At 45.7% G+C, this 24296-nt stretch overlaps 1 protein-coding gene and 21 non-coding genes across 28 annotated transcripts in view; 9 read left to right on the top strand and 13 right to left on the bottom strand.

Annotated features, from left to right (window-relative positions):
- Positions 1 to 91: 91 nt before the first annotated feature.
- trnae-cuc (transfer RNA glutamic acid (anticodon CUC)) lies at positions 92 to 163 on the top strand. Its single transcript has one exon. It is a non-coding gene; the product is annotated as a tRNA-Glu (tRNA).
- Positions 164 to 785: 622 nt separating this feature from the next.
- trnak-uuu (transfer RNA lysine (anticodon UUU)) lies at positions 786 to 858 on the bottom strand. Its single transcript has one exon. It is a non-coding gene; the product is annotated as a tRNA-Lys (tRNA).
- A 204-nt stretch (positions 859 to 1062) lies between these two features.
- On the top strand, positions 1063 to 1134 carry trnae-cuc (transfer RNA glutamic acid (anticodon CUC)). The gene has a single exon. It is a non-coding gene; the product is annotated as a tRNA-Glu (tRNA).
- Positions 1135 to 1756: 622 nt separating this feature from the next.
- trnak-uuu (transfer RNA lysine (anticodon UUU)) lies at positions 1757 to 1829 on the bottom strand. The gene has a single exon. It is a non-coding gene; the product is annotated as a tRNA-Lys (tRNA).
- A 204-nt stretch (positions 1830 to 2033) lies between these two features.
- Positions 2034 to 2105, top strand: trnae-cuc (transfer RNA glutamic acid (anticodon CUC)). The gene has a single exon. It is a non-coding gene; the product is annotated as a tRNA-Glu (tRNA).
- Positions 2106 to 2167: 62 nt separating this feature from the next.
- trnay-gua (transfer RNA tyrosine (anticodon GUA)) lies at positions 2168 to 2254 on the bottom strand. Its single transcript is given in 2 exon segments — positions 2168 to 2203; positions 2218 to 2254. It is a non-coding gene; the product is annotated as a tRNA-Tyr (tRNA).
- Positions 2255 to 3003: 749 nt separating this feature from the next.
- trnae-cuc (transfer RNA glutamic acid (anticodon CUC)) lies at positions 3004 to 3075 on the top strand. The gene has a single exon. It is a non-coding gene; the product is annotated as a tRNA-Glu (tRNA).
- A 622-nt stretch (positions 3076 to 3697) lies between these two features.
- trnak-uuu (transfer RNA lysine (anticodon UUU)) lies at positions 3698 to 3770 on the bottom strand. Its single transcript has one exon. It is a non-coding gene; the product is annotated as a tRNA-Lys (tRNA).
- A 204-nt stretch (positions 3771 to 3974) lies between these two features.
- On the top strand, positions 3975 to 4046 carry trnae-cuc (transfer RNA glutamic acid (anticodon CUC)). The gene has a single exon. It is a non-coding gene; the product is annotated as a tRNA-Glu (tRNA).
- Positions 4047 to 4109: 63 nt separating this feature from the next.
- Positions 4110 to 4196, bottom strand: trnay-gua (transfer RNA tyrosine (anticodon GUA)). The gene is given in 2 exon segments: positions 4110 to 4145; positions 4160 to 4196. It is a non-coding gene; the product is annotated as a tRNA-Tyr (tRNA).
- Positions 4197 to 4668: 472 nt separating this feature from the next.
- trnak-uuu (transfer RNA lysine (anticodon UUU)) lies at positions 4669 to 4741 on the bottom strand. The gene has a single exon. It is a non-coding gene; the product is annotated as a tRNA-Lys (tRNA).
- Positions 4742 to 4945: 204 nt separating this feature from the next.
- Positions 4946 to 5017, top strand: trnae-cuc (transfer RNA glutamic acid (anticodon CUC)). The gene has a single exon. It is a non-coding gene; the product is annotated as a tRNA-Glu (tRNA).
- Positions 5018 to 5079: 62 nt separating this feature from the next.
- trnay-gua (transfer RNA tyrosine (anticodon GUA)) lies at positions 5080 to 5166 on the bottom strand. Its single transcript is given in 2 exon segments — positions 5080 to 5115; positions 5130 to 5166. It is a non-coding gene; the product is annotated as a tRNA-Tyr (tRNA).
- Positions 5167 to 5638: 472 nt separating this feature from the next.
- trnak-uuu (transfer RNA lysine (anticodon UUU)) lies at positions 5639 to 5711 on the bottom strand. Its single transcript has one exon. It is a non-coding gene; the product is annotated as a tRNA-Lys (tRNA).
- A 204-nt stretch (positions 5712 to 5915) lies between these two features.
- On the top strand, positions 5916 to 5987 carry trnae-cuc (transfer RNA glutamic acid (anticodon CUC)). The gene has a single exon. It is a non-coding gene; the product is annotated as a tRNA-Glu (tRNA).
- A 62-nt stretch (positions 5988 to 6049) lies between these two features.
- On the bottom strand, positions 6050 to 6136 carry trnay-gua (transfer RNA tyrosine (anticodon GUA)). The gene is given in 2 exon segments: positions 6050 to 6085; positions 6100 to 6136. It is a non-coding gene; the product is annotated as a tRNA-Tyr (tRNA).
- Positions 6137 to 6608: 472 nt separating this feature from the next.
- trnak-uuu (transfer RNA lysine (anticodon UUU)) lies at positions 6609 to 6681 on the bottom strand. The gene has a single exon. It is a non-coding gene; the product is annotated as a tRNA-Lys (tRNA).
- A 204-nt stretch (positions 6682 to 6885) lies between these two features.
- On the top strand, positions 6886 to 6957 carry trnae-cuc (transfer RNA glutamic acid (anticodon CUC)). Its single transcript has one exon. It is a non-coding gene; the product is annotated as a tRNA-Glu (tRNA).
- A 622-nt stretch (positions 6958 to 7579) lies between these two features.
- Positions 7580 to 7652, bottom strand: trnak-uuu (transfer RNA lysine (anticodon UUU)). Its single transcript has one exon. It is a non-coding gene; the product is annotated as a tRNA-Lys (tRNA).
- Positions 7653 to 7856: 204 nt separating this feature from the next.
- trnae-cuc (transfer RNA glutamic acid (anticodon CUC)) lies at positions 7857 to 7928 on the top strand. Its single transcript has one exon. It is a non-coding gene; the product is annotated as a tRNA-Glu (tRNA).
- A 621-nt stretch (positions 7929 to 8549) lies between these two features.
- Positions 8550 to 8622, bottom strand: trnak-uuu (transfer RNA lysine (anticodon UUU)). Its single transcript has one exon. It is a non-coding gene; the product is annotated as a tRNA-Lys (tRNA).
- A 7042-nt stretch (positions 8623 to 15664) lies between these two features.
- Positions 15665 to 24296, bottom strand: part of rapgef2a (Rap guanine nucleotide exchange factor 2a) — a 41267-nt gene continuing 32635 nt past the window's right edge. For 5 of the 7 annotated variants that reach the window (XM_077018807.1, XM_077018789.1, XM_077018799.1 and 2 more), the window contains 11 exons: positions 21611 to 21851; positions 21096 to 21479; positions 20149 to 20360; positions 19914 to 20037; positions 19527 to 19550; positions 18892 to 19109; positions 18608 to 18724; positions 18355 to 18495; positions 17856 to 18024; positions 16952 to 17502; positions 15665 to 16852 (listed from right to left, as the gene is read on the bottom strand). In XM_077018807.1, coding sequence (XP_076874922.1) covers positions 16827 to 16852; positions 16952 to 17502; positions 17856 to 18024; positions 18355 to 18495; positions 18608 to 18724; positions 18892 to 19109; positions 19527 to 19550; positions 19914 to 20037; positions 20149 to 20360; positions 21096 to 21479; positions 21611 to 21851 — 2207 coding nt within the window. In that variant the 3' untranslated portion in view covers positions 15665 to 16826. The remainder of the gene's footprint in view (positions 16853 to 16951; positions 17503 to 17855; positions 18025 to 18354; positions 18496 to 18607; positions 18725 to 18891; positions 19110 to 19526; positions 19551 to 19913; positions 20038 to 20148; positions 20361 to 21095; positions 21480 to 21610; positions 21852 to 24296) is intronic. The other 2 variants (XM_077018815.1, XM_077018830.1) reach the window with 1 other exon arrangement.

Raw genomic sequence — 24296 nt, 5'->3', positions numbered from 1 at the left:
GAATAACCCACATTCTGGTCTTTCTTCACTCATGAATAACGGCCAGCCAGAACTCATGTAAAAGCCTTCATCCATTAGCATAACATCGCTGTCCCTGATGGTCTAGTGGCTAGGATTCGGCGCTCTCACCGCCGCGGCCCGGGTTCGATTCCCGGTCAGGGAAAACAGAAAACTTTTTGCTCATCATGACATTAAGGGCAGTAATATCCTGGAAAAAAAAGAAGCTTCCTTCGAACCGGATTTGAACCGGTGGCCTAAGGATTGCTGCTTTAACCTCTACAGTCCTCCACTCTACCATCTGAGCTACCGAAGGATTCTGACGCACATGCAGCATAGATCCAGAAACAAGGACGTTGACAAAGATACCAGTTCGGTTGTGGCTTTTTCAACTCTTTAAGGTCCACCAAAGAGGAAACCTCACACTGTACCAGTTGGACATGTAGAGCTACCAACACGTATGTCTGTTAACAACATTGGCATGCGTACTGCATTTTGGACACGTGGATGGTAAAAGGCCACGGGTTGGTCCCACCAATGGTTAGAACAATTTGAATTGCTTTTTGAGAAAATCTATTGTGATGTCACATAGAGAGAGAGAGAAAGGAAAGGCTGAGTGGCTTTAATTGTTGTTTTTTTTGTCATCATTAACAAGGACATAGACAAAATAATTAATGACAAGGAAGTCACAGGTAGGCAGACGTAAAGCTGGAAGTTCAGCTTAATCCAAAAGCCTGCCTGACGATGAGTGAACGGTGCTCAAGAGCTGACGGTCATGTAAAGTTCAACGCCTGAACAGGGACTTGAACCCTGGACCCTCAGATTAAAAGTCTGATGCTCTACCGACTGAGCTATCCAGGCTACATTTACCCTTGCTCTGTGATTCAGAACATGTCCAGATATTCTTGACCTCTGACATGGGAAGCATTTGACAGTCTTGACACAAAAAGGTCCACATGTTCTGGTGTGGTCACGAATAACCCACATTCTGGTCTTTCTTCACTCATGAATAACGGCCAGCCAGAACTCATGTAAAAGCCTTCATCCATTAGCATAACATCGCTGTCCCTGATGGTCTAGTGGCTAGGATTCGGCGCTCTCACCGCCGCGGCCCGGGTTCGATTCCCGGTCAGGGAAAACAGAAAACTTTTTGCTCATCATGACATTAAGGGCAGTAATATCCTGGAAAAAAAAGAAGCTTCCTTCGAACCGGATTTGAACCGGTGGCCTAAGGATTGCTGCTTTAACCTCTACAGTCCTCCACTCTACCATCTGAGCTACCGAAGGATTCTGACGCACATGCAGCATAGATCCAGAAACAAGGACGTTGACAAAGATACCAGTTCGGTTGTGGCTTTTTCAACTCTTTAAGGTCCACCAAAGAGGAAACCTCACACTGTACCAGTTGGACATGTAGAGCTACCAACACGTATGTCTGTTAACAACATTGGCATGCGTACTGCATTTTGGACACGTGGATGGTAAAAGGCCACGGGTTGGTCCCACCAATGGTTAGAACAATTTGAATTGCTTTTTGAGAAAATCTATTGTGATGTCACATAGAGAGAGAGAGAAAGGAAAGGCTGAGTGGCTTTAATTGTTGTTTTTTTTGTCATCATTAACAAGGACATAGACAAAATAATTAATGACAAGGAAGTCACAGGTAGGCAGACGTAAAGCTGGAAGTTCAGCTTAATCCAAAAGCCTGCCTGACGATGAGTGAACGGTGCTCAAGAGCTGACGGTCATGTAAAGTTCAACGCCTGAACAGGGACTTGAACCCTGGACCCTCAGATTAAAAGTCTGATGCTCTACCGACTGAGCTATCCAGGCTACGTTTAGCCTTGCTCTGTGATTCAGAACATGTCCAGATATTCTTGACCTCTGACATGGGAAGCATTTGACAGTCTTGACACAAAAAGGTCCACATGTTCTGGTGTGGTCACGAATAACCCACATTCTGGTCTTTCTTCACTCATGAATAACGGCCAGCCAGAACTCATGTAAAAGCCTTCATCCATTAGCATAACATCGCTGTCCCTGATGGTCTAGTGGCTAGGATTCGGCGCTCTCACCGCCGCGGCCCGGGTTCGATTCCCGGTCAGGGAAAACAGAAAACTTTTTGCTCATCATGACATTAAAGGCAGTAATATCCTGGAAAAAAAGAAGCTTCCTTCGAACCGGATTTGAACCGGTGGCCTAAGGATTGCTGCTTTAACCTCTACAGTCCTCCGCTCTACCATCTGAGCTACCGAAGGATTCTGACGCACATGCAGCATAGATCCAGAAACAAGGACGTTGACAAAGATACCAGTTCGGTTGTGGCTTTTTCAACTCTTTAAGGTCCACCAAAGAGGAAACCTCACACTGTACCAGTTGGACATGTAGAGCTACCAACACGTATGTCTGTTAACAACATTGGCATGCGTACTGCATTTTGGACACGTGGATGGTAAAAGGCCACGGGTTGGTCCCACCAATGGTTAGAACAATTTGAATTGCTTTTTGAGAAAATCTATTGTGATGTCACATAGAGAGAGAGAGAAAGGAAAGGCTGAGTGGCTTTAATTGTTGTTTTTTTTGTCATCATTAACAAGGACATAGACAAAATAATTAATGACAAGGAAGTCACAGGTAGGCAGACGTAAAGCTGGAAGTTCAGCTTAATCCAAAAGCCTGCCTGACGATGAGTGAACGGTGCTCAAGAGCTGACGGTCATGTAAAGTTCAACGCCTGAACAGGGACTTGAACCCTGGACCCTCAGATTAAAAGTCTGATGCTCTACCGACTGAGCTATCCAGGTTACATTTACCCTTGCTCTGTGATTCAGAACATGTCCAGATATTCTTGACCTCTGACATGGGAAGCATTTGACAGTCTTGACACAAAAAGGTCCACATGTTCTGGTGTGGTCACGAATAACCCACATTCTGGTCTTTCTTCACTCATGAATAACGGCCAGCCAGAACTCATGTAAAAGCCTTCATCCATTAGCATAACATCGCTGTCCCTGATGGTCTAGTGGCTAGGATTCGGCGCTCTCACCGCCGCGGCCCGGGTTCGATTCCCGGTCAGGGAAAACAGAAAACTTTTTGCTCATCATGACATTAAGGGCAGTAATATCCTGGAAAAAAAAGAAGCTTCCTTCGAACCGGATTTGAACCGGTGGCCTAAGGATTGCTGCTTTAACCTCTACAGTCCTCCACTCTACCATCTGAGCTACCGAAGGATTCTGACGCACATGCAGCATAGATCCAGAAACAAGGACGTTGACAAAGATACCAGTTCGGTTGTGGCTTTTTCAACTCTTTAAGGTCCACCAAAGAGGAAACCTCACACTGTACCAGTTGGACATGTAGAGCTACCAACACGTATGTCTGTTAACAACATTGGCATGCGTACTGCATTTTGGACACGTGGATGGTAAAAGGCCACGGGTTGGTCCCACCAATGGTTAGAACAATTTGAATTGCTTTTTGAGAAAATCTATTGTGATGTCACATAGAGAGAGAGAGAAAGGAAAGGCTGAGTGGCTTTAATTGTTGTTTTTTTTGTCATCATTAACAAGGACATAGACAAAATAATTAATGACAAGGAAGTCACAGGTAGGCAGACGTAAAGCTGGAAGTTCAGCTTAATCCAAAAGCCTGCCTGACGATGAGTGAACGGTGCTCAAGAGCTGACGGTCATGTAAAGTTCAACGCCTGAACAGGGACTTGAACCCTGGACCCTCAGATTAAAAGTCTGATGCTCTACCGACTGAGCTATCCAGGCTACGTTTAGCCTTGCTCTGTGATTCAGAACATGTCCAGATATTCTTGACCTCTGACATGGGAAGCATTTGACAGTCTTGACACAAAAAGGTCCATATGTTCTGGTGTGGTCACGAATAACCCACATTCTGGTCTTTCTTCACTCATGAATAACGGCCAGCCAGAACTCATGTAAAAGCCTTCATCCATTAGCATAACATCGCTGTCCCTGATGGTCTAGTGGCTAGGATTCGGCGCTCTCACCGCCGCGGCCCGGGTTCGATTCCCGGTCAGGGAAAACAGAAAACTTTTTGCTCATCATGACATTAAGGGCAGTAATATCCTGGAAAAAAAAGAAGCTTCCTTCGAACCGGATTTGAACCGGTGGCCTAAGGATTGCTGCTTTAACCTCTACAGTCCTCCGCTCTACCATCTGAGCTACCGAAGGATTCTGATGCACATGCAGCATAGATCCAGAAACAAGGACGTTGACAAAGATACCAGTTCGGTTGTGGCTTTTTCAACTCTTTAAGGTCCACCAAAGAGGAAACCTCACACTGTACCAGTTGGACATGTAGAGCTACCAACACGTATGTCTGTTAACAACATTGGCATGCGTACTGCATTTTGGACACGTGGATGGTAAAAGGCCACGGGTTGGTCCCACCAATGGTTAGAACAATTTGAATTGCTTTTTGAGAAAATCTATTGTGATGTCACATAGAGAGAGAGAGAAAGGAAAGGCTGAGTGGCTTTAATTGTTGTTTTTTTTGTCATCATTAACAAGGACATAGACAAAATAATTAATGACAAGGAAGTCACAGGTAGGCAGACGTAAAGCTGGAAGTTCAGCTTAATCCAAAAGCCTGCCTGACGATGAGTGAACGGTGCTCAAGAGCTGACGGTCATGTAAAGTTCAACGCCTGAACAGGGACTTGAACCCTGGACCCTCAGATTAAAAGTCTGATGCTCTACCGACTGAGCTATCCAGGCTACATTTAACCTTGCCCTGTGATTTAGAACATGTCCAGATATTCTTGACCTCTGACATGGGAAGCATTTGACAGTCTTGACACAAAAAGGTCCACATGTTCTGGTGTGGTCACGAATAACCCACATTCTGGTCTTTCTTCACTCATGAATAACGGCCAGCCAGAACTCATGTAAAGGCCTTCATCCATTAGCATTCCATCGCTGTCCCTGATGGTCTAGTGGCTAGGATTCGGCGCTCTCACCGCCGCGGCCCGGGTTCGATTCCCGGTCAGGGAAAACAGAAAACTTTTTGCTCATCATGACATTAAAGGCAGTAATATCCTGGAAAAAAAGAAGCTTCCTTCGAACCGGATTTGAACCGGTGGCCTAAGGATTGCTGCTTTAACCTCTACAGTCCTCCGCTCTACCATCTGAGCTACCGAAGGATTCTGACGCACATGCAGCATAGATCCAGAAACAAGGACGTTGACAAAGATACCAGTTCGGTTGTGGCTTTTTCAACTCTTTAAGGTCCACCAAAGAGGAAACCTCACACTGTACCAGTTGGACATGTAGAGCTACCAACACGTATGTCTGTTAACAACATTGGCATGCGTACTGCATTTTGGACACGTGGATGGTAAAAGGCCACGGGTTGGTCCCACCAATGGTTAGAACAATTTGAATTGCTTTTTGAGAAAATCTATTGTGATGTCACATAGAGAGAGAGAGAAAGGAAAGGCTGAGTGGCTTTAATTGTTGTTTTTTTTGTCATCATTAACAAGGACATAGACAAAATAATTAATGACAAGGAAGTCACAGGTAGGCAGACGTAAAGCTGGAAGTTCAGCTTAATCCAAAAGCCTGCCTGACGATGAGTGAACGGTGCTCAAGAGCTGACGGTCATGTAAAGTTCAACGCCTGAACAGGGACTTGAACCCTGGACCCTCAGATTAAAAGTCTGATGCTCTACCGACTGAGCTATCCAGGCTACATTTAACCTTGCTCTGTGATTTAGAACATGTCCAGATATTCTTGACCTCTGACATGGGAAGCATTTGACAGTCTTGACACAAAAAGGTCCACATGTTCTGGTGTGGTCACGAATAACCCACATTCTGGTCTTTCTTCACTCATGAATAACGGCCAGCCAGAACTCATGTAAAGGCCTTCATCCATTAGCATTCCATCGCTGTCCCTGATGGTCTAGTGGCTAGGATTCGGCGCTCTCACCGCCGCGGCCCGGGTTCGATTCCCGGTCAGGGAAAACAGAAAACTTTTTGCTCATCATGACATTAAAGGCAGTAATATCCTGGAAAAAAAGAAACTTCCTTCGAACCGGATTTGAACCGGTGGCCTAAGGATTGCTGCTTTAACCTCTACAGTCCTCCGCTCTACCATCTGAGCTACCGAAGGATTCTGACGCACATGCAGCATAGATCCAGAAACAAGGACGTTGACAAAGATACCAGTTCGGTTGTGGCTTTTTCAACTCTTTAAGGTCCACCAAAGAGGAAACCTCACACTGTACCAGTTGGACATGTAGAGCTACCAACACGTATGTCTGTTAACAACATTGGCATGCGTACTGCATTTTGGACACGTGGATGGTAAAAGGCCACGGGTTGGTCCCACCAATGGTTAGAACAATTTGAATTGCTTTTTGAGAAAATCTATTGTGATGTCACATAGAGAGAGAGAGAAAGGAAAGGCTGAGTGGCTTTAATTGTTGTTTTTTTTGTCATCATTAACAAGGACATAGACAAAATAATTAATGACAAGGAAGTCACAGGTAGGCAGACGTAAAGCTGGAAGTTCAGCTTAATCCAAAAGCCTGCCTGACGATGAGTGAACGGTGCTCAAGAGCTGACGGTCATGTAAAGTTCAACGCCTGAACAGGGACTTGAACCCTGGACCCTCAGATTAAAAGTCTGATGCTCTACCGACTGAGCTATCCAGGCTACGTTTAGCCTTGCTCTGTGATTCAGAACATGTCCAGATATTCTTGACCTCTGACATGGGAAGCATTTGACAGTCTTGACACAAAAAGGTCCACATGTTCTGGTGTGGTCACGAATAACCCACATTCTGGTCTTTCTTCACTCATGAATAACGGCCAGCCAGAACTCATGTAAAAGCCTTCATCCATTAGCATAACATCGCTGTCCCTGATGGTCTAGTGGCTAGGATTCGGCGCTCTCACTGCCGCGGCCCGGGTTCGATTCCCGGTCAGGGAAAACAGAAAACTTTTTGCTCATCATGACATTAAGGGCAGTAATATCCTGGAAAAAAAAGAAGCTTCCTTCGAACCGGATTTGAACCGGTGGCCTAAGGATTGCTGCTTTAACCTCTACAGTCCTCCGCTCTACCATCTGAGCTACCGAAGGATTCTGACGCACATGCAGCATAGATCCAGAAACAAGGACGTTGACAAAGATACCAGTTCGGTTGTGGCTTTTTCAACTCTTTAAGGTCCACCAAAGAGGAAACCTCACACTGTACCAGTTGGACATGTAGAGCTACCAACACGTATGTCTGTTAACAACATTGGCATGCGTACTGCATTTTGGACACGTGGATGGTAAAAGGCCACGGGTTGGTCCCACCAATGGTTAGAACAATTTGAATTGCTTTTTGAGAAAATCTATTGTGATGTCACATAGAGAGAGAGAGAAAGGAAAGGCTGAGTGGCTTTAATTGTTGTTTTTTTTGTCATCATTAACAAGGACATAGACAAAATAATTAATGACAAGGAAGTCACAGGTAGGCAGACGTAAAGCTGGAAGTTCAGCTTAATCCAAAAGCCTGCCTGACAATGAGTGAACGGTGCTCAAGAGCTGACGGTCATGTAAAGTTCAACGCCTGAACAGGGACTTGAACCCTGGACCCTCAGATTAAAAGTCTGATGCTCTACCGACTGAGCTATCCAGGCTACGTTTAACCTTGCTCTGTGATTCAGAACATGTCCAGATATTCTTGACCTCTGACATGGGAAGCATTTGACAGTCTTGACACAAAAAGGTCCACATGTTCTGGTGTGGTCACGAATAACCCACATTCTGGTCTTTCTTCACTCATGAATAACGGCCAGCCAGAACTCATGTAAAGGCCTTCATCCATTAGCATTCCATCGCTGTCCCTGATGGTCTAGTGGCTAGGATTCGGCGCTCTCACCGCCGCGGCCCGGGTTCGATTCCCGGTCAGGGAAAACAGAAAACTTTTTGCTCATCATGACATTAAAGGCAGTAATATCCTGGAAAAAAAGAAGCTTCCTTCGAACCGGATTTGAACCGGTGGCCTAAGGATTGCTGCTTTAACCTCTACAGTCCTCCGCTCTACCATCTGAGCTACCGAAGGATTCTGACGCACATGCAGCATAGATCCAGAAACAAGGACGTTGACAAAGATACCAGTTCGGTTGTGGCTTTTTCAACTCTTTAAGGTCCACCAAAGAGGAAACCTCACACTGTACCAGTTGGACATGTAGAGCTACCAACACGTATGTCTGTTAACAACATTGGCATGCGTACTGCATTTTGGACACGTGGATGGTAAAAGGCCACGGGTTGGTCCCACCAATGGTTAGAACAATTTGAATTGCTTTTTGAGAAAATCTATTGTGATGTCACATAGAGAGAGAGAGAAAGGAAAGGCTGAGTGGCTTTAATTGTTGTTTTTTTTGACATCATTAACAAGGACATAGACAAAATAATTAATGACAAGGAAGTCACAGGTAGGCAGACGTAAAGCTGGAAGTTCAGCTTAATCCAAAAGCCTGCCTGACGATGAGTGAACGGTGCTCAAGAGCTGACGGTCATGTAAAGTTCAACGCCTGAACAGGGACTTGAACCCTGGACCCTCAGATTAAAAGTCTGATGCTCTACCGACTGAGCTATCCAGGCTATGTTTAGCCTTGCTCTGTGATTCAGAACATGTCCAGATATTCTTGACCTCTGACATGGGAAGCATTTGACAGTCTTGACACAAAAAGGTCCACATGTTCTGGTGTGGTCACGAATAACCCACATTCTGGTCTTTCTTCACTCATGAATAACGGCCAGCCAGAACCCAGCCAGAAAGGAAAGGCTGAGTGGCTTTAATTGGTGTTTTTTTTTTGTCATCATTAAAGAGGGAGAAAGCACAGATAAAGGACATGAAACACTGGACTGATGAATCTATGCTCTGCTTGCATGAATGTTTTAACTGTACAGAGTGGGCTGTGTTTAAAGAATCTTGTGGAGATGATCTTGATGAATTGGTTGACGTAAAATGCTCTTATATATTATTTCGTAGAGATATGATTGTCCCCTGCAGACAGGTGAAAATGTATCCTAATAATCGACCATGGATGAATAAAGCAGTCAGTCTTAGTTTGCAGAAAAAGAGACTTGCTTTTAGACAAGGAACCACCTTTGATTTGAGTGTTGCTAATAAGGAGTTGAAAATTGAACTATAAAAATGAGTTGGAGAATAAAATGGTGGCAAATAATCTTGGTTTAGCCTGGTCTAGCATGAAAACTATAGCAGGTCTTAAGGATTCAGGGAACAGTAAGAAGGTCATTTTGGAAGGCTTCACTTCAGATACTGAGCTGGCTAATGCTTTTAATCATTTTTACAATCGGTTTGATGCATTTGATTTTGCAAATGAAGTCCAGGGTTTGAGAGGAAAACTGGCAAATGATCAGCACTTCTCGATAGATATGGAGCAAGTATATAAGGTATATAATTTTTTTACTAATAGGACACAAAGAGTGAGGGTAAACAGGACTTTGATAATATCTGCTCCTCAACCGGCTCCCCAAAGGGATGTGTGCTTTCACCCCTACTATTTATCCTTTACACAAACGAATGTCAGAGCAGGTGGGAAAATAAGACTATTCTGAAATATGCAGATGACACAGTCATTGTTAGCCAGCTACAGGGAGAGGAGCATAACCATGGTCCAGTCGTCAGTGATTTTGTAGAGTGGTGTGAAGAGTCCTATCTACAACTAAATGTATCAAAGACCAAAGATATGGTAATTGATTTTAGACTATATGACCACACACATGAGGCCATGGTTATTAAGGGTCACATAATGGAACGTGTACATCACTATAAGTACCTGGGTACAATAATACTCAAAACTGAACTTTGAGGCAAATAGTGAGGCTGTGTGTAAAAAGGGGCAGCAGCGTTTGCACTGTTTGAGGACATTGAACTACTTTCACGTTGATATACCGATGATGACTTTATTTTATCAGGCTTTTATATAATCAGTTTTAGTATTCTCCTTAGTGGCATGGTTTGGTAACTTGACATTCAAAAAGAGGAATGGCCTGAATCAGATTGTAAAATGGGCAAGTTTTGGTAAGCCATTAACCAACTTGGAGACTTTGTATGGAACACAGGTAAAGCGGGTAACAGGTGCAATTTTAAGGGATAGTACTCGTCCCCTGTACAGTGAATTCAGGTATCTTTCATCTGGACAAAGGTTTAGAGTACCAAAATGTAGAACAAGACGATATAAGGAGAGCTTTATTCCGACAGCCATAACTCAAGCAAATAGGACGAATAGGACATAGAGAACTAAGAAATTGTATATGTGGTTCACTGCTTGTTTGTGTTTGTTCTAATTGTATTTTAATTGTTTCTGCTGCTTCACATACTGTAACAGGGTTGTAATGTTTGAATACATATTCCAAACTGTTACTAAGCAAAGTATGTAGTAAGATTTATTGACCACTAGGGGGCAATGAATGTCATTGTTAACTAAGCAGAACGTAGAGCGTGTGGAAGAGATAAGAGCGCGAAGAGAATAAAAGAGAGTTGAGTTATCGGTCATGGAGTCTGGACGTGGTTTCATTAGATTAAGCAGGCAACACAACATGGTGTCAGAGTGATTTGCGAACTCACAAAACGAAAAAAAGGAAAGAAGGAGAAAATGGAAGCTTTCGGTGTTCCGACCCCACAGATGGACTGGCAAGCATCTAACCTGCCGGACGCATGGCGCAGTTTTAAGCAGCATGCTGAGCTAATGTTCTCTGGCCCGCTAAAGCAAAAAACAGAGGAACAGAAGTGCAGCTTTCTACTGTTGTGGATCGGAGATAAAGGACGGGACATAAGCAACACATGGACCGTGACAGTATGTTTTTAACAATTTGGCATCGTCTTCTATGATGGCTTCACAGCATACATCACGCCGAAAGCTAATCCTATCTTTGCCAGATACAAGTTCCAAGAGAAGATGCAAGGCAGTGGTGAGTAATTTGAACAATTTGTCACAGAGACTACTCGTCAAAGACTGTAATTACGCAATAGTGATGAAATGGTCAGAGATCGTATCGTTTTTGCCACAAACTCTCCTAGAGTAAGAGAAAAGCTACTGAGCCAAGGGCCTGAGCTAACACTAGACAAAGCGATCGACATTGGCCATTCTCACAAACTAGCCCAGCTTCAGCTAAAGGTCATGACAAATGACAGCCACGAGGTGGATGCAATACACCGAAAACATTATAGGCCTAGCTCTACTAAACGACTTGGCAAACCTAACGAGAGCCAGAAATCGTCCAGTGAACAATGTGGTGCGTGTGGAGGCATACATAGCAAAATGAAAGAATGTCCAGCAAAAGGAAAAATGTGTTTAAAGTGCAAAAAATATAATCATTTTGCAAAAGTATGCAGAACCAAGTCCCATACCCAATACAGAAAAGAACGCAAAGAGGTACACTCTATAAGAGAGGCCCAAGAAGACATCACCCCTGAGCTGTTCATAGACACTGTTACAGCAGCCGGAGAGGAAGGCTGGAACAAACATCATACCCACAAAAAGCTTTAACAAACTCATGCCCACCATACAACTGAACCAAGACACACACAAGCTGTATGGTTACGGAGGGGATCCAATAAAAGTGATAGGTTCCTGCAACCTTGTAAGCAGATACAAAAACAAGTCGACAGCGGAGACGTTTCACATTGTAGACTGCAACAGCCCACCCATCCTAGGCTACAAAGCATGCAAAGCCCTCGGACTCATAAAAGTGATCTATGCAATTTCTAACACCAGTAACAAAGAGCACACTGACCAGTCAGCTGATATACTGAGTGAGTACCCAGATGTTTTTAAAGGAATCGGTACATTCCAGGGTGAGTGTAGTTTTAGAATAGACCCCAGTGTAGCACCTGTAGTCTGTCCCCCAAGGAGAGTACCATTTGCTCTCAGGGACCGTCTTAAAACAGAACTAGACGACATGGAAAAAAACAACATAATTTGCAAGGTAACTGAGCCAACTCGATGGGTAAACGCACTGGTAGTATGTGAGAAACCAAAAACAAATAAGCTACGAGTATGCCTGGACCCCCGAACACTAAACAAAGCAATAATGAGGCCATACTACCCGCTCCCAACACTTGAATACATAACATCCAAGCTGACTGGAGCAAGATACTTTAGCATATTAGATGCTAGATCAGGGTATTGGGCAATTAAACTCAGTAAGGAGTCGTTCCTACTCACATACCATCCCTGAGAACCCAAGGCAGACTGTAGCAACAGATTTGTTTACTTGGAACTCTGAAAACTACATCATCATATGTGACTACCTGAGCAGGTATTTTGAAGTTCAGCGACTGCAGAACATCACTACAGCTGCTGTAATTCACAAGATGAAAAGGTGCCTTTGCCAGACATGGCATCCCAGAGAAGGTCATAAGTGACAATGGGCCATGCTATAACTCCAGAGAGTTCCACCAGTTTGCAGATGCCTGGGGCTTCCAACACATCACTTCAAGCCCACGCTATCCCCAGAGCAACGCCTTAGCCGAAAAGACTGTTCAGACAGTTAAGCGAATCTTCACAAAAGCCAAGGAGGATGGAGAAAGATCCCTACCTTGGCCTACTAGAATACAGAAACACTTCCATAGATGGACTGAAATCACCAGCACAAATCCTCATGAGCCGAAGACTGCGTTCCGTCTTGCAAACAAAACAGCTGCAACCTCAGACAACCCCTCGAAGCACTCTCCGAACAAGAATAGAGGAATGCCAGCGCCGCCAAATACGACACTACAACAAGGCTGCTAAACCTCTATCCATGCTGCCATCCAGAGCACCCATACGTTTTAAGCAGGACGATGGTCGGTGGCAACCAGCCATAGTCATACAACCAGCAGAGACCCCACGCAGCTACCACATCAAAACCAGCGAGGGACAAACCTTCAGACGGAACAGACGACACCTTCTTCCAGCACACGGCAAAACACCTACACCCACCATGCAGCAACCCGAGATCGACAGGAACACCTCGACCATTGCCGGAGAAGCACCAACAGAACAGAAACCCCAAAACACCCACGAATATGAACTGGACCATGCTGAACTTAGAACAAGATCTGGTCGCATTATTAAACCAAGGCAGATCCTTGATTTATAATAGTAAATAAATGGGTAGAAAATTGAACAATAAATGTACTTACATATGTACATATTTGATACTGAGAGTATCAATGTTAGCAACTAACTGTTAGTAATGTTCAGATATACAATTCACTACTGGTGTAAAATTTTTTCAGTATATTCAGTATGCTTCAAGTTGTGCATAAGACAACACCTATTTTGTTAGAGGGAGATGTAATGTTTGAATACATATTCCAAACTGTGTTACTAAGCAAAGTATGTAGTAAGATTTATTGACCACTAGGGGGCAATGAATGTCATTGTTAACTAAGCAGAACGTAGAGCGTGTGGAAGAGATAAGAGCGCGAAGAGAATAAAAGAGAGTTGAGTTATCGGTCACGGAGTCTGGACGTGGTTTCATAGATTAATTAAGCAGGCAACACAACAAGGGTATCTACAGGTTTGACCAAGTGAAAATTAAGACATTTTAAGACTTTTTAATACCGTTTTTCAAATAAAATTAAGACCAACTCGCAAGATCATACACGTTAAAATAAAGCACAAAAACTAACTGATTATTAGTTTTTGTGCTTTATTTTAACGTGTATGATCTTGCGATTTGTTCTTAATTTTATTTTTATTTAATCATTATTTAACCTAGCCACTTGAAAACTTCAAATGGGAATGCACAATACGAGACACAAATATTAAATTTTTTTCACTGTACAGTATACACAATGAAACTTTATACAAAACAAAATTCAAACACTGACAACAGCGTAATACAATACGCGCGCGCGCACACACCCACGGCCATTTTCGAGTTTTTCTGATTCACACTCCAGCTCATGCTCAACCCCTTTCAGTTCTGCTACTTTTTCTCTGAAACGCTTTCTAAGGATGTTTGATTTTGTGATCACCTGGGCCATCAGGGTTCCTGCTTTCCCTTCGGGTTGTTCAGCAAGTAAATTATTATTATAACTGGTTTATACTTGACGCGTCGCGAGGGTCCGCGCGGCGAAAATGACGTAATCGCGGTGGCTCCGCCCATGCGCGAGGAGCTCTCGCGCTGACGATTCGCGAGGTCGTGCACCTCTCGAATTTTGTAAAAACTTCGCGCGCGCCGCGCTTCAGCGCAATGAACCAAGTCATGTTTGCAGGGTTCATACACCTTCATAAGGTGGAATTAAAGCGCTTGGACGTCACTTTCCAGGTCCATTTCAATATTTCAGAGAAAGTTAAACTTAATTAAGTTAAATATTTATACATATACTCGAAATGATTCGAAATAATTCGCTTTATCACATTATTTAATTGTTGTTTATTTTCAAAACGCCCAGTCTTATCGTCTTCACGTTCTCTCATGTTTCTGAAATTACAAGAGGCTCGTATTTGTTAACGTAATACAAGATAACTGTTCAGTCAGACAGATATTTGTTCTGAAACGAAGTAGTTACAATTTCAAGCATTTTAATGTACTTTAGCCTAAATTCCATCACTTTTCAAACCTGAAACACAAAGAAATATTAAAATTCGTCATAAATGTTGTTTCCCCTGTTTTTGAGGGGTGTTTCTTTATACTACCACATATCGTTTCTTACAACACTGCAACGCTTCCGCCGTTCGCGCGGAATCAGGGGACATGGTTTTAAACAATGCCTGGTGACTCGTAACTGTTTTTAGCGCCCATATTACCTCAGCCTTCAAAGTATTGGTAGAGCCGCATACAGCGTGAATGCGACGTTGAGCAGAGCTCGACTGAATGGGTTCTCTTGTTGTACTGCAGCGGGCCAAAACATTGATATTACAGGCTGCTGCTGACGAGCCTCGTTGGTATCTGTGACAGCTCTGAGCCACCAAGAATATTTCGGATCTTCCAACCATTTCTCGCTAAATTTGCATTTCCCCATCTCTCCGAACAGACGTTAACGTACATACAGCCCGCCAGTCCACAACTACGGGTGTTCGTTAAGCCCGAAATACTTGCGAGCAATACTGCGAAGGTTGTGAACTGTATGGCTACCGATTTCCGCCCCCGAAGTTCAACACATGGCTGACGGAATTATTCCTCCCTAAGGCCTTATTTGACAAAAATGAAATTTAATACCATTTAAGATTTTTTAAGGACCCGCACCCACCCTGTGTAAATCAAATTTACCTTTGGGTACAAATAAACTAACCTAACCCAACAGACACCTCTACGAGCAGCAGTCCACATTGACGTGTAGGAGGTCAGACACAGGGCTTAACTGTGTTTCAGTGTTTGACGCCATTATCAGGCTTAAAGATAATTGTAGAGAAATATAGGCAGACAAAAAATGTTTTGCAGTGTACATCTACCATTAGATTAAAATTCATTTTATTTGTATTAAGCTTTTTGTCACACAGCAGCGTGAAGAAGAATCATCCAGCATGATGTTCCTTTGCTCAGGAAGGCATCCAGCATAGTCCCAATGCTTAAGCATTTTTAAATAATTAACGCTTGGTGGTGTGGTTCAGTTATTTATGTAGTATAAAATAATTATTTATTGCCAGTTTTAAGTGCTCGAGTCAAAACCAGGAGACTTCAGTCTGGTGCATTGCTACAGTATTTATTCTCAGTCGGTCAAACTTATGGCAGCTTAATGTTACCTCAAACATATATATCTCTCAACTCTTAAACAAAATATAACCAATATTTACAATTATTGTATTAAAAATACAAAATGAGATCGAAACTATTGCCAGCTGTCTTTGTGAAAGACATACAAACGCATGCGCAGTGAAGACGACATGGTTGGGAAATGGAGACGTTCATTATAAGCAGTATCATTATAATCTATGTCAAAATAAAGTAGCTATGCAATAACTATCTTATGACATGTAGCAACTACGCAAACATTCTATTTTTACACCTTTATCCCCGTTTGTGCAATAGTTTACAACGTACGCCTTGTCACATGATCGGCAAAAAAGGGGAATGAAACAGATTCAACATAAAAATAATGTAGACAACAATTAAAATTAATAGTAATAAAAAAATACAAGCGCTACTGAGCGCATCTGCAGAATTAGGTGGGAATATGAATAGAGAAGACAGGACTAAAAGCACAATGACTGATGTTCAGCTGAACACTGGTCGTAACACTGAACTAAGTTGTGTCTGAGGTCTACTACAGGCAAATTTCCTTTGCTCTATGTGCCTGAAGAGGGTTTATATTGCCCGCAAATACATGCAGTCTCTGATTCAAGTATCCTTTGCATGCACCTTCCAACACACACACACACAAACACGCACACACTCAACACATACATACAACAGACTGCGCAGACTTCAGACATATAAAATAACACTGTTTTCATGATAAAATCACCTTTCATGGTTAAAAAAAAATAAATAAATGTTTAAGCTGGCCATTTTCCTTCATTCATTTTGTCTTTCCTTCAAAGTGCCAAAAGATCTTCCTCTTATTTCTCACAGTGATTCTCAAGAAAGGTCTAAAGCCCCTCCCAATTGTACTTTGTGATGGTAAGACCCTCCACCACATGATCCGTCTCCTCTCACTCGTGGATTTGACAGACGGCGACAGTCTCCAATCAAACGACAGCAGAAGGGGTCTGAACGGGACTCGCTGGGTTCACCTGCCGATTGGCCACAGGTTTCAAGTAGCTTCTAACGGCGCTGCAAAACATAAATGGCGTACTGGGTGAAGGTCAGCTTGGCTGCTGTGTGCTGAAGGCCGTGGAGCATCTTCATACCGCCGACACCTGCTCATTTTCTAAGAGACGATGATGGAAAGAGAGGAAACGTTATTTTGACTTGAAGGCCTGCACATCCTAAGACGGACCATTAAACCGAACAAACTAAACAGCCTCACCATCGCGCGGTGGTCGTTGTGGTGATGGACAGTGGGTATATCCATGCAAGTGACTAGACGGGCGTGGCTGTGGGGGTGGTGCCAAGTCACACGACCTCTTAAGAAGACGGGACCTCTGTAGGGCCGCACTGTAGTCAGGAGGGCGTCGTCCATGAGCATGGCCGTGGGAGATCTCCTCCACCTCTGCCACGGAGAGGGCAGTGTATCCTGGAGGAGTGGGAGGCGGCTCTCGGAAACGCCCCTCCCGCCGCGTCGGCACACTCTTCGGCACGCTCGTCACCTCGTCCTTTCCGCCTCTTCGCTTGATCGTTCCCGTGTCACCTTCGGATTCGTCACCCCAGTAGCCAATGGGTGTGGCCGACTGACTCCGCCCAATCCCCGGCCCCTCTGACAGAGTCTCCCAGCTGCGGCTGTCGTAGTAACCAATACGCTGTGGAATGCTTTGGATGTTGTCGTGGGAGCCACTAGAACAGGACGTCCAGCTGCCCCGCCCACTGTCGGCAGCATCCAATGAGGTGCGGTCACACTGATCCTGGGTCAAGGAGTAAGAGCTGAGAGGAGCAAAGGGTGAACCGATGAATGAATCAAGGAACTAAACTGATAAAAATCCTGAAAAATCATTATTTAAATTAACACCAAGTGTCAGGGCCCCAGGATTCTTGTAATCTAACTCTCAGCTAGCCTAAAAAAATTACAAGAAGACAAAAGCTACAACAATTAGCCCCACGCAGAGATGATGTGCATGGAGGCACAATCTTGGCTACATTCCAACTCATATGGATGAGGTTCAGTCAGAACGCTATGGAATCTATTCTGGGCTTTTGAAGCTGCTGCAGTCTGAAACTAATTTGGCACGTTTTTTTTACCACAGTCATATCCACTTGTGTGAGGGGTGTCGTCCTACCCGAGGCTGATCTGATCAAGCTCGGTCTGGTGTGCGCCTGGCGTGTGCGCAAGGGGGTGTGGGTGAGAGAGGGTCCGCGTGTGGGTGGGCGTGTGCTCTTCTCTCCCAGGCATCTCGGAGTGGGAGGAGCTCAGGACAGCGAGCTGAACACTCCCAGCCAGGTACGGCCCTAGTGAACACACAAACCGCATTTATAACACGCTCATATATAGTTTGAGATATACGAACAGATCCAGTTACCCTTACTTATCAGCGTCTTTTCTACATGGACGCTTGGGCCCAAAGGTTTCTGATTCTACCTGCGAAAGGACCAGTGTCGCCACAGGTATTCGGTCTGACCAAATGGCGGCGCCAGCTGATCACACAGTAGGTAATCACACAGTTTCTAACGTGTACCTGCGCGTGTGATATAACCTCGCAGGTAAAACCGGACACCCGTCCTCTGTTTAGTAACACCCATCGGTAACACCATTACCACATCACGCTACGCTGGTCACACCTTTTCGGAGCGTGCCGTTAGGAGAAGTGGGTGGGGTAGGGCCAGCGTTTGACTGGCTCACTTCTGGCTGTCTTTTTTGTCTATCGTGTGCTTCTTCTGACAGAGAAAGAATCTTCTGTCTGGAGCTGGGGGAATGGACACCTGCAAAAAAAAAAGAACAAAACAAAACAAAACAAAACATTCCAATTGTTTAATTTGAATCAACTTCTGAGTGTGTGTGAGTAAGTGAGTGGTGTGGGTCTGTCTGCGTTACCAAATGGTGGCAATTCTTTGCCAGGTGCTTTCTTGCGAGTGGGATGCTTTGGGGTGGGGCTTCTCTCACTGACTGGAGATGCATCAACTCGTTTTTTCTCTGCCAAAGTCTTGTAAACTAAGGAAACCATGCAAACGCCCACCGACAGACAGACAAACAAACAAAAACCACACAGATGGATGAACACACACCTGCACAGCATGTTCCTACAAAAACAACACACTAACGTACGTCATACCACATGCATGTGTATGGACCAGACAGCGTGTATGTGTGGCACTGACCCGTGTTTGTGGCGGGCTCCCACTGCAGCGAGAGCACGTGCAAGGCCTCCTCGTCGCTGTCGGGCGCCAGCGTGTCGAGGTACTGCCGCACGCACCTGCTCATCAGCTCAGACTCGTACAGCTTCTTGGCACTGAGGAAGGAGCTACGGCGGCCCCTGCGGCGTCCGACCGTCGTGCCCACGTCTGGCAGCGAGGAGCCGCTCGCCTGGCTCAGTGACCTGCGCGTACGTGGGCACACACACACACACACACACACACACACACAGTCGGGGTCAACAGCCTGGCACGACATGCAGAGGGAGGATGCGAGAACGGGGCGGTAGAAAGAGAGGAGGTTTTTGCTCAGGCCCATGCCTTTCCAGTAGAGGAGAGGAGAGAAGGGGGGGAGTTGTTGAGAGGTTATGAAGAGGGGAGGGAAGGAGGGAGGGAAGGAGGGGAGAGAGTGGGAGAAGAAGACAGCGAAGGGCAGTGTAGAAAGCTAGTGGTTTATCCAAAACTGGTTAAATTACTTAACAGCCCCTCTGCGTTAGGTTAATAGCACAGCACACAGCAAAGTTATAAAAGAAGTGAGACACTGTGAGAGGGACAGAGACACACACAGACAGAGAGGGAGCATGAGCTAGAGTCCCACTTACCCAAGACTCCTCCACTTTTTCTTCCTAAAGCACCGAGCCGTGAGGACACCAGAGAGAGAGGAAGACATTCACGGAGCAGAGAGAGAGAGACAGAGAGACAGACAGGCGCTTAGACAGTGAAGCCCACAGAACACAGACCACGGACCAGAGGGAGAGCCCAGTCACACGTCCCGGCAGCAAGACAACCGGCTGGCAGAGACGTGACGCCAACACTCAGCCCAGCTGTGGGCGCAGGCATGAGCTGTGTGAGAAGCTTCTACACAGAGCTGGTCACTGTGTTTCCACAGACAGGGTTGAACTGGGTAGGCATTCCATTTGTAACTATCCATAAGAGAGAGTGTGTGTGTGTATGTGTGTGTGTGTGTGTGTGTGTGTGTGTGTGTATACCTGGTCCTAAAGAGCATCGCTGGATCTGTGCTGACACATGCCATTCGAACCACATGTCTGATCTCACGTGCGATCATCCGCAACTTCTCGAAATTTACAAGCCCATCCACCTTAGAGTCATTACCTATACATGTACAAGACCCACATAGATACACACACACAATTACATAGAGACACAGACTAATTTGAACCCAGATGAGGAGGTGAAGCGTGAGCGGTGTGTCATGGCGCTCACCCTCGTGGAGGAAGGTGAGGTCTTTCTTAATGACGGGGAACAGGGGGATGACCGGCGGCTGGAGGTTGTGCTTGTTCAGCAGGTTGCGGTATTTGGCCATGTTGCGCGACGGGTCGAACACATCCTGCAGCTCGGAGAGCAGCTTCTCGTACTTGCTTGGCAGGCGCTCCCATGTGGCCCGCAGACGGGACACTGGTGCCAGATTGAGCCCGCTGCAGGGGAGGAAGTGAGGGTGGAGGAGGGAGAGGGAGTGAGGGTGGAGGAGGGAGAGGGAGTGAGGGGTGAGGGTGGAGGAGGGAGAGGGAGTGAGGGTGGAGAGGGAGAGGGAGTGAGGGTGGAGGAGGGAGAGGGAGTGAGGGTGGAGGAGGGAGAGGGAGTGAGGGTGGAGGAGGGAGAGGGAGTGAGGGTGGAGAGGGAGAGGGAGTGAGGGTGGAGAGGGAGAGGGAGTGAGGGTGGAGGAGGGAGAGGGAGTGAGGGTGGAGGAGGGAGAGGGAGTGAGGGTGGAGAGGGAGAGGGAGTGAGGGTGGAGAGGGAGAGGGAGTGAGGGTGGAGGAGGGAGAGGGGTGAGGGTGGAGAGGGAGAGGGTGGAGAGGGGTGAGGGTGGAGGTGGGAGAGGGAATGAGGGTGGAGAGGGAGAGGGAATGAGGGTGGAGGAGGGAGAGGGGTGAGGGTGGAGAGGGAGAGGGTGGAGAGGGGTGAGGGTGGAGGTGGGAGAGGGAATGAGGGTGGAGAGGGAGAGGGGTGAGGTGGAAGAGGGCACGTCAGCGTGAGAATCTTCACGATTGCATAAAGATTCTCTGCGTGAATACTTAATTCGTAGCCTCAGTGGGACACACACTATGCAAATCTGGCATTAGCCATCTAATGCTAATGGAAATTCACTGTTCATTTAATCACCAATTCAGCATCGCAGTGAAAGTCCTGACTCAGAATCACTAAAGACTCACCTGATAATCGCAAACATGGAGTTGAAGTTTTTGCAATCCCTGCAGTGGAGGGCAACTTTTATGAAGTGTTTGATGATCTTCATCCGTTTGGCCTGGTTAGGCTCCCGTACAATCTCTGTGGCAACCCAGAAGGTCTCTTGGTTCACGAGTTCCTCGAAGCTACGTAGGCTGGCGGGGGGGTTGTGTGGGCGGAGTTTGAAGAGGTCTATGATGTATTCCGTGGGCTCGATGCCGGCAAAGAGCAGGTAGTTGCGTGCTGAGAGTTGATTGGCTATTTCGGCAGAGCTCAGAGACAACAGGCACACCTGGGACTCCCGCTGCATCTCTTGAGCTTCCACGTCTGAACACAGTGTCTCCGTCTCCATGTTACTCTTCAGGTAGTACCTGAGAAATTCGCACACATACACGCGCACACACACAAACAGTTGTCTTAGTCTACTATTTGTACAGACCATTGTTCAACAGTCACGCTTAAATCTGGAATAAAAACTGTGAGTGTGTTTAAGGCAGCCCACCTGGCAGACAGCTGGATCCTGTCGGCCAGTTTGGAGAGCTGGTCTGGAAGTCTCCTCTGTTTTATGACGCCCTCCGGTGTGACAGACACCTCACATAGCGAATAGGCTTCTGGGGCAGCCGTCAGGCCGAACTCTCGGATGGCGAGGTTAGCCGCCTCTCTGGCTGTGGTATCCCTGTTGATCAGCAGGTAGCGACTTTGCTGGTCCGCCTTAAAAACCCGCAGCACCTGATCCTGTAACTCTGCAGCGCAACAAACAGGGAGAAGACAAACCAAAACCACACTTGTACAGGTCCTGTAAAACCCCACCCTGCCGTTCAGAAAGCTTTCACTCCACTCCAAGTCGGCAGTTTCAGTCTGGCATTTGCAAATCACGCTAACGCCCGTTCGAAGGTAAACTGCAGCGTGGGATCCGGTCCGAGAGGAAGAAGGTTGACCTCAAAAGAACACAGCGCAGCCGGCCAATCGCTGCGAATCTACAATAGCCGACAGAGGTTTGGGGCGCCAGACTGAAAGGCGGCAGCGGAGTGGAATGAAAGCCTACAAGGTCAAGGGTCATCATGCCAGGCCTTGGAGCCAGCAGCAGGGTCCCCGTGTCATAACACCCATCGCATGCACGAGGGCCAGTGATGGCCAAGGTAGGTAGGAAATCAACCCGCGGGGCGAGGCGCGGTCTGAAATCCAAATCTCTAGAGATGAGAAAAATGCTATTAAAAAGGCAGCTTCTAGAGGCCTGAGGAAAGAAAGAAGACTACTGGGGCTACTATAGACGAGCAGAAAGTTGTTCCTGGCACCACAGAACGGTCTATGTGGGAGTAAAGACAGGGCGCTGGAGAAGTGAAAAAAGGGAATGCATCCAAACGAGAAATAAAAGGAGATTATCGCTACCCAAGATTAAAGGCAGATTATGAAGAGAAGATTAAAGGCAGATTCTGAAGAGAAGTCAGAACTATGCAAGGAAGCATTACAAGGATACAGCCAAAAGATCCGGACATTGGCAAATCTCTGCTCATGGAGGTCAGTGACAGCACGTGCTAGTGACGTTAAATCTACAACAGGCAGCTGGCAGAAAGAAGACATCCAGAGAGAAGAGACGACCTTCTACAGAAGTTGGAGAGTCTACACCTAGAACCACAAGTCCGGCCGTGTGGAGGGGAGATGAAAGGAAGCCTAATACAGATATTTTGAGGGAGAAGACAGGATCTGAGGAGGTTGGAGAGGGAGCAGAGAGAGAGAGAGAGAGGAAGGGAGAGAGGTAGAAGACAGGTGTCCAGACCTGCTAACCTCATAAAAAAAAGTTTTACAAAATTACCTGTCAATCATAAATAACAATGACCTTTGAACCTGTTAAGAGTCAGACAGGAACAGCAATGCTGACCTCTCTTTACTCCGACAATGTAACCCATAGATCAACATACCTCCTTTCTATTATATCATGTGAATTTCTAATAAGAGCCTGTCACTTTAAGAGAACTCTGTCATTAGAGAAACATCGCTAGTCAGATGCAACGGCTCATTATTAGCATGAGTGTGCAGGACAGTCAAAATACAATCAGCACGGTAGGACCTGCCCCATCTGTAGTCAGCCATTAGTGCTCACAGTTGTAGAGAAGGCCTGTTTTGTCTCATGACTGTGACTAATTCCTCTCATTGTGACAGGTGCTGAGCTGGACTGAGAAATGTGCTGAGTGCACAAAGAGTAGTGGCCAATGTGTTGGATCTCCACACCCTGCGTGTCTGCTGGTGTCTTATTTTCAAGAAAGATAAATCAATAAATAAATATCAGTTTGTGTACAAACACACACACACGATGAGTGAATACTCCATGTGAACGTGGTACGAGTGGGTGAATATGGAGGTGGGTCCACTACAGAGAGTGAGATGGACATGCACGCACAAAAGTTCCAGTTCCAGGTGTTTTAATGTTGAAATCCAATGAATAAATAAATAACTGACGAATAAACGTAAAGGAAAACTGTATAAAGGAAAACTAATATGTACAATGTACTCAAGCCCGCAAAGGCTTGTAAGCAGTACTTTTAAACAAGCACTGGCAACAGCAGCCAGTCTAGCCCCTAACTTCCTTGGGCTTAACGCAACACATACAATATCCACCAACCAATAACCAACCAACATCAACCTCTCCACCATCTACCTTTTTCTAGCCTCTGAGAGGAAGCCCTCTTATACTGGTAGCCCCTCCCCTTAATTAAGCTGGGGCATACCATTACCACTTGCAGGGGTTATCTATAAACACAAACATACCATACATACATTACATAACATTACTGCAGTAACAATATATACATGATAGGGATGCAAATGATTAATCGACTTTCGATTAATTGTCGATTAAGACGTTACTCGATCAAAATGTATTAATCACGATTAATCATTAGAGAGCGCTCCTGTATTAACTTGAACAGAGCGTAAGAACGAGAGGTGAACACGTGTCGCGAAAGACCAGAGTGGAAAACAAAATGAAGCGGGCGAAAAGACGTGCGGTGTGGGACCATTTTGAAGCGTGTTCGGGAAACGAGGCAGAAACTGCGTAATCCAGAAAATCCCAAGGAGGGAAACTTTATTTTCCACGCAACTCAAACAATAGCACTGTTCACTTCCCCTCCCCTGGCGCGCGCAGGCGCCGCTCTCCCAGTGTCACTTAAAGGGCCAAGTGCCTGTCTGTT

This window comes from Brachyhypopomus gauderio, chromosome 1 (genome assembly GCF_052324685.1).
Source record: "Brachyhypopomus gauderio isolate BG-103 chromosome 1, BGAUD_0.2, whole genome shotgun sequence".
NCBI lineage: Eukaryota > Metazoa > Chordata > Actinopteri > Gymnotiformes > Hypopomidae > Brachyhypopomus > Brachyhypopomus gauderio.
Note: the sequence above shows the minus strand (reverse complement) of the source record. Positions and strands in the feature narration are given on the sequence as shown.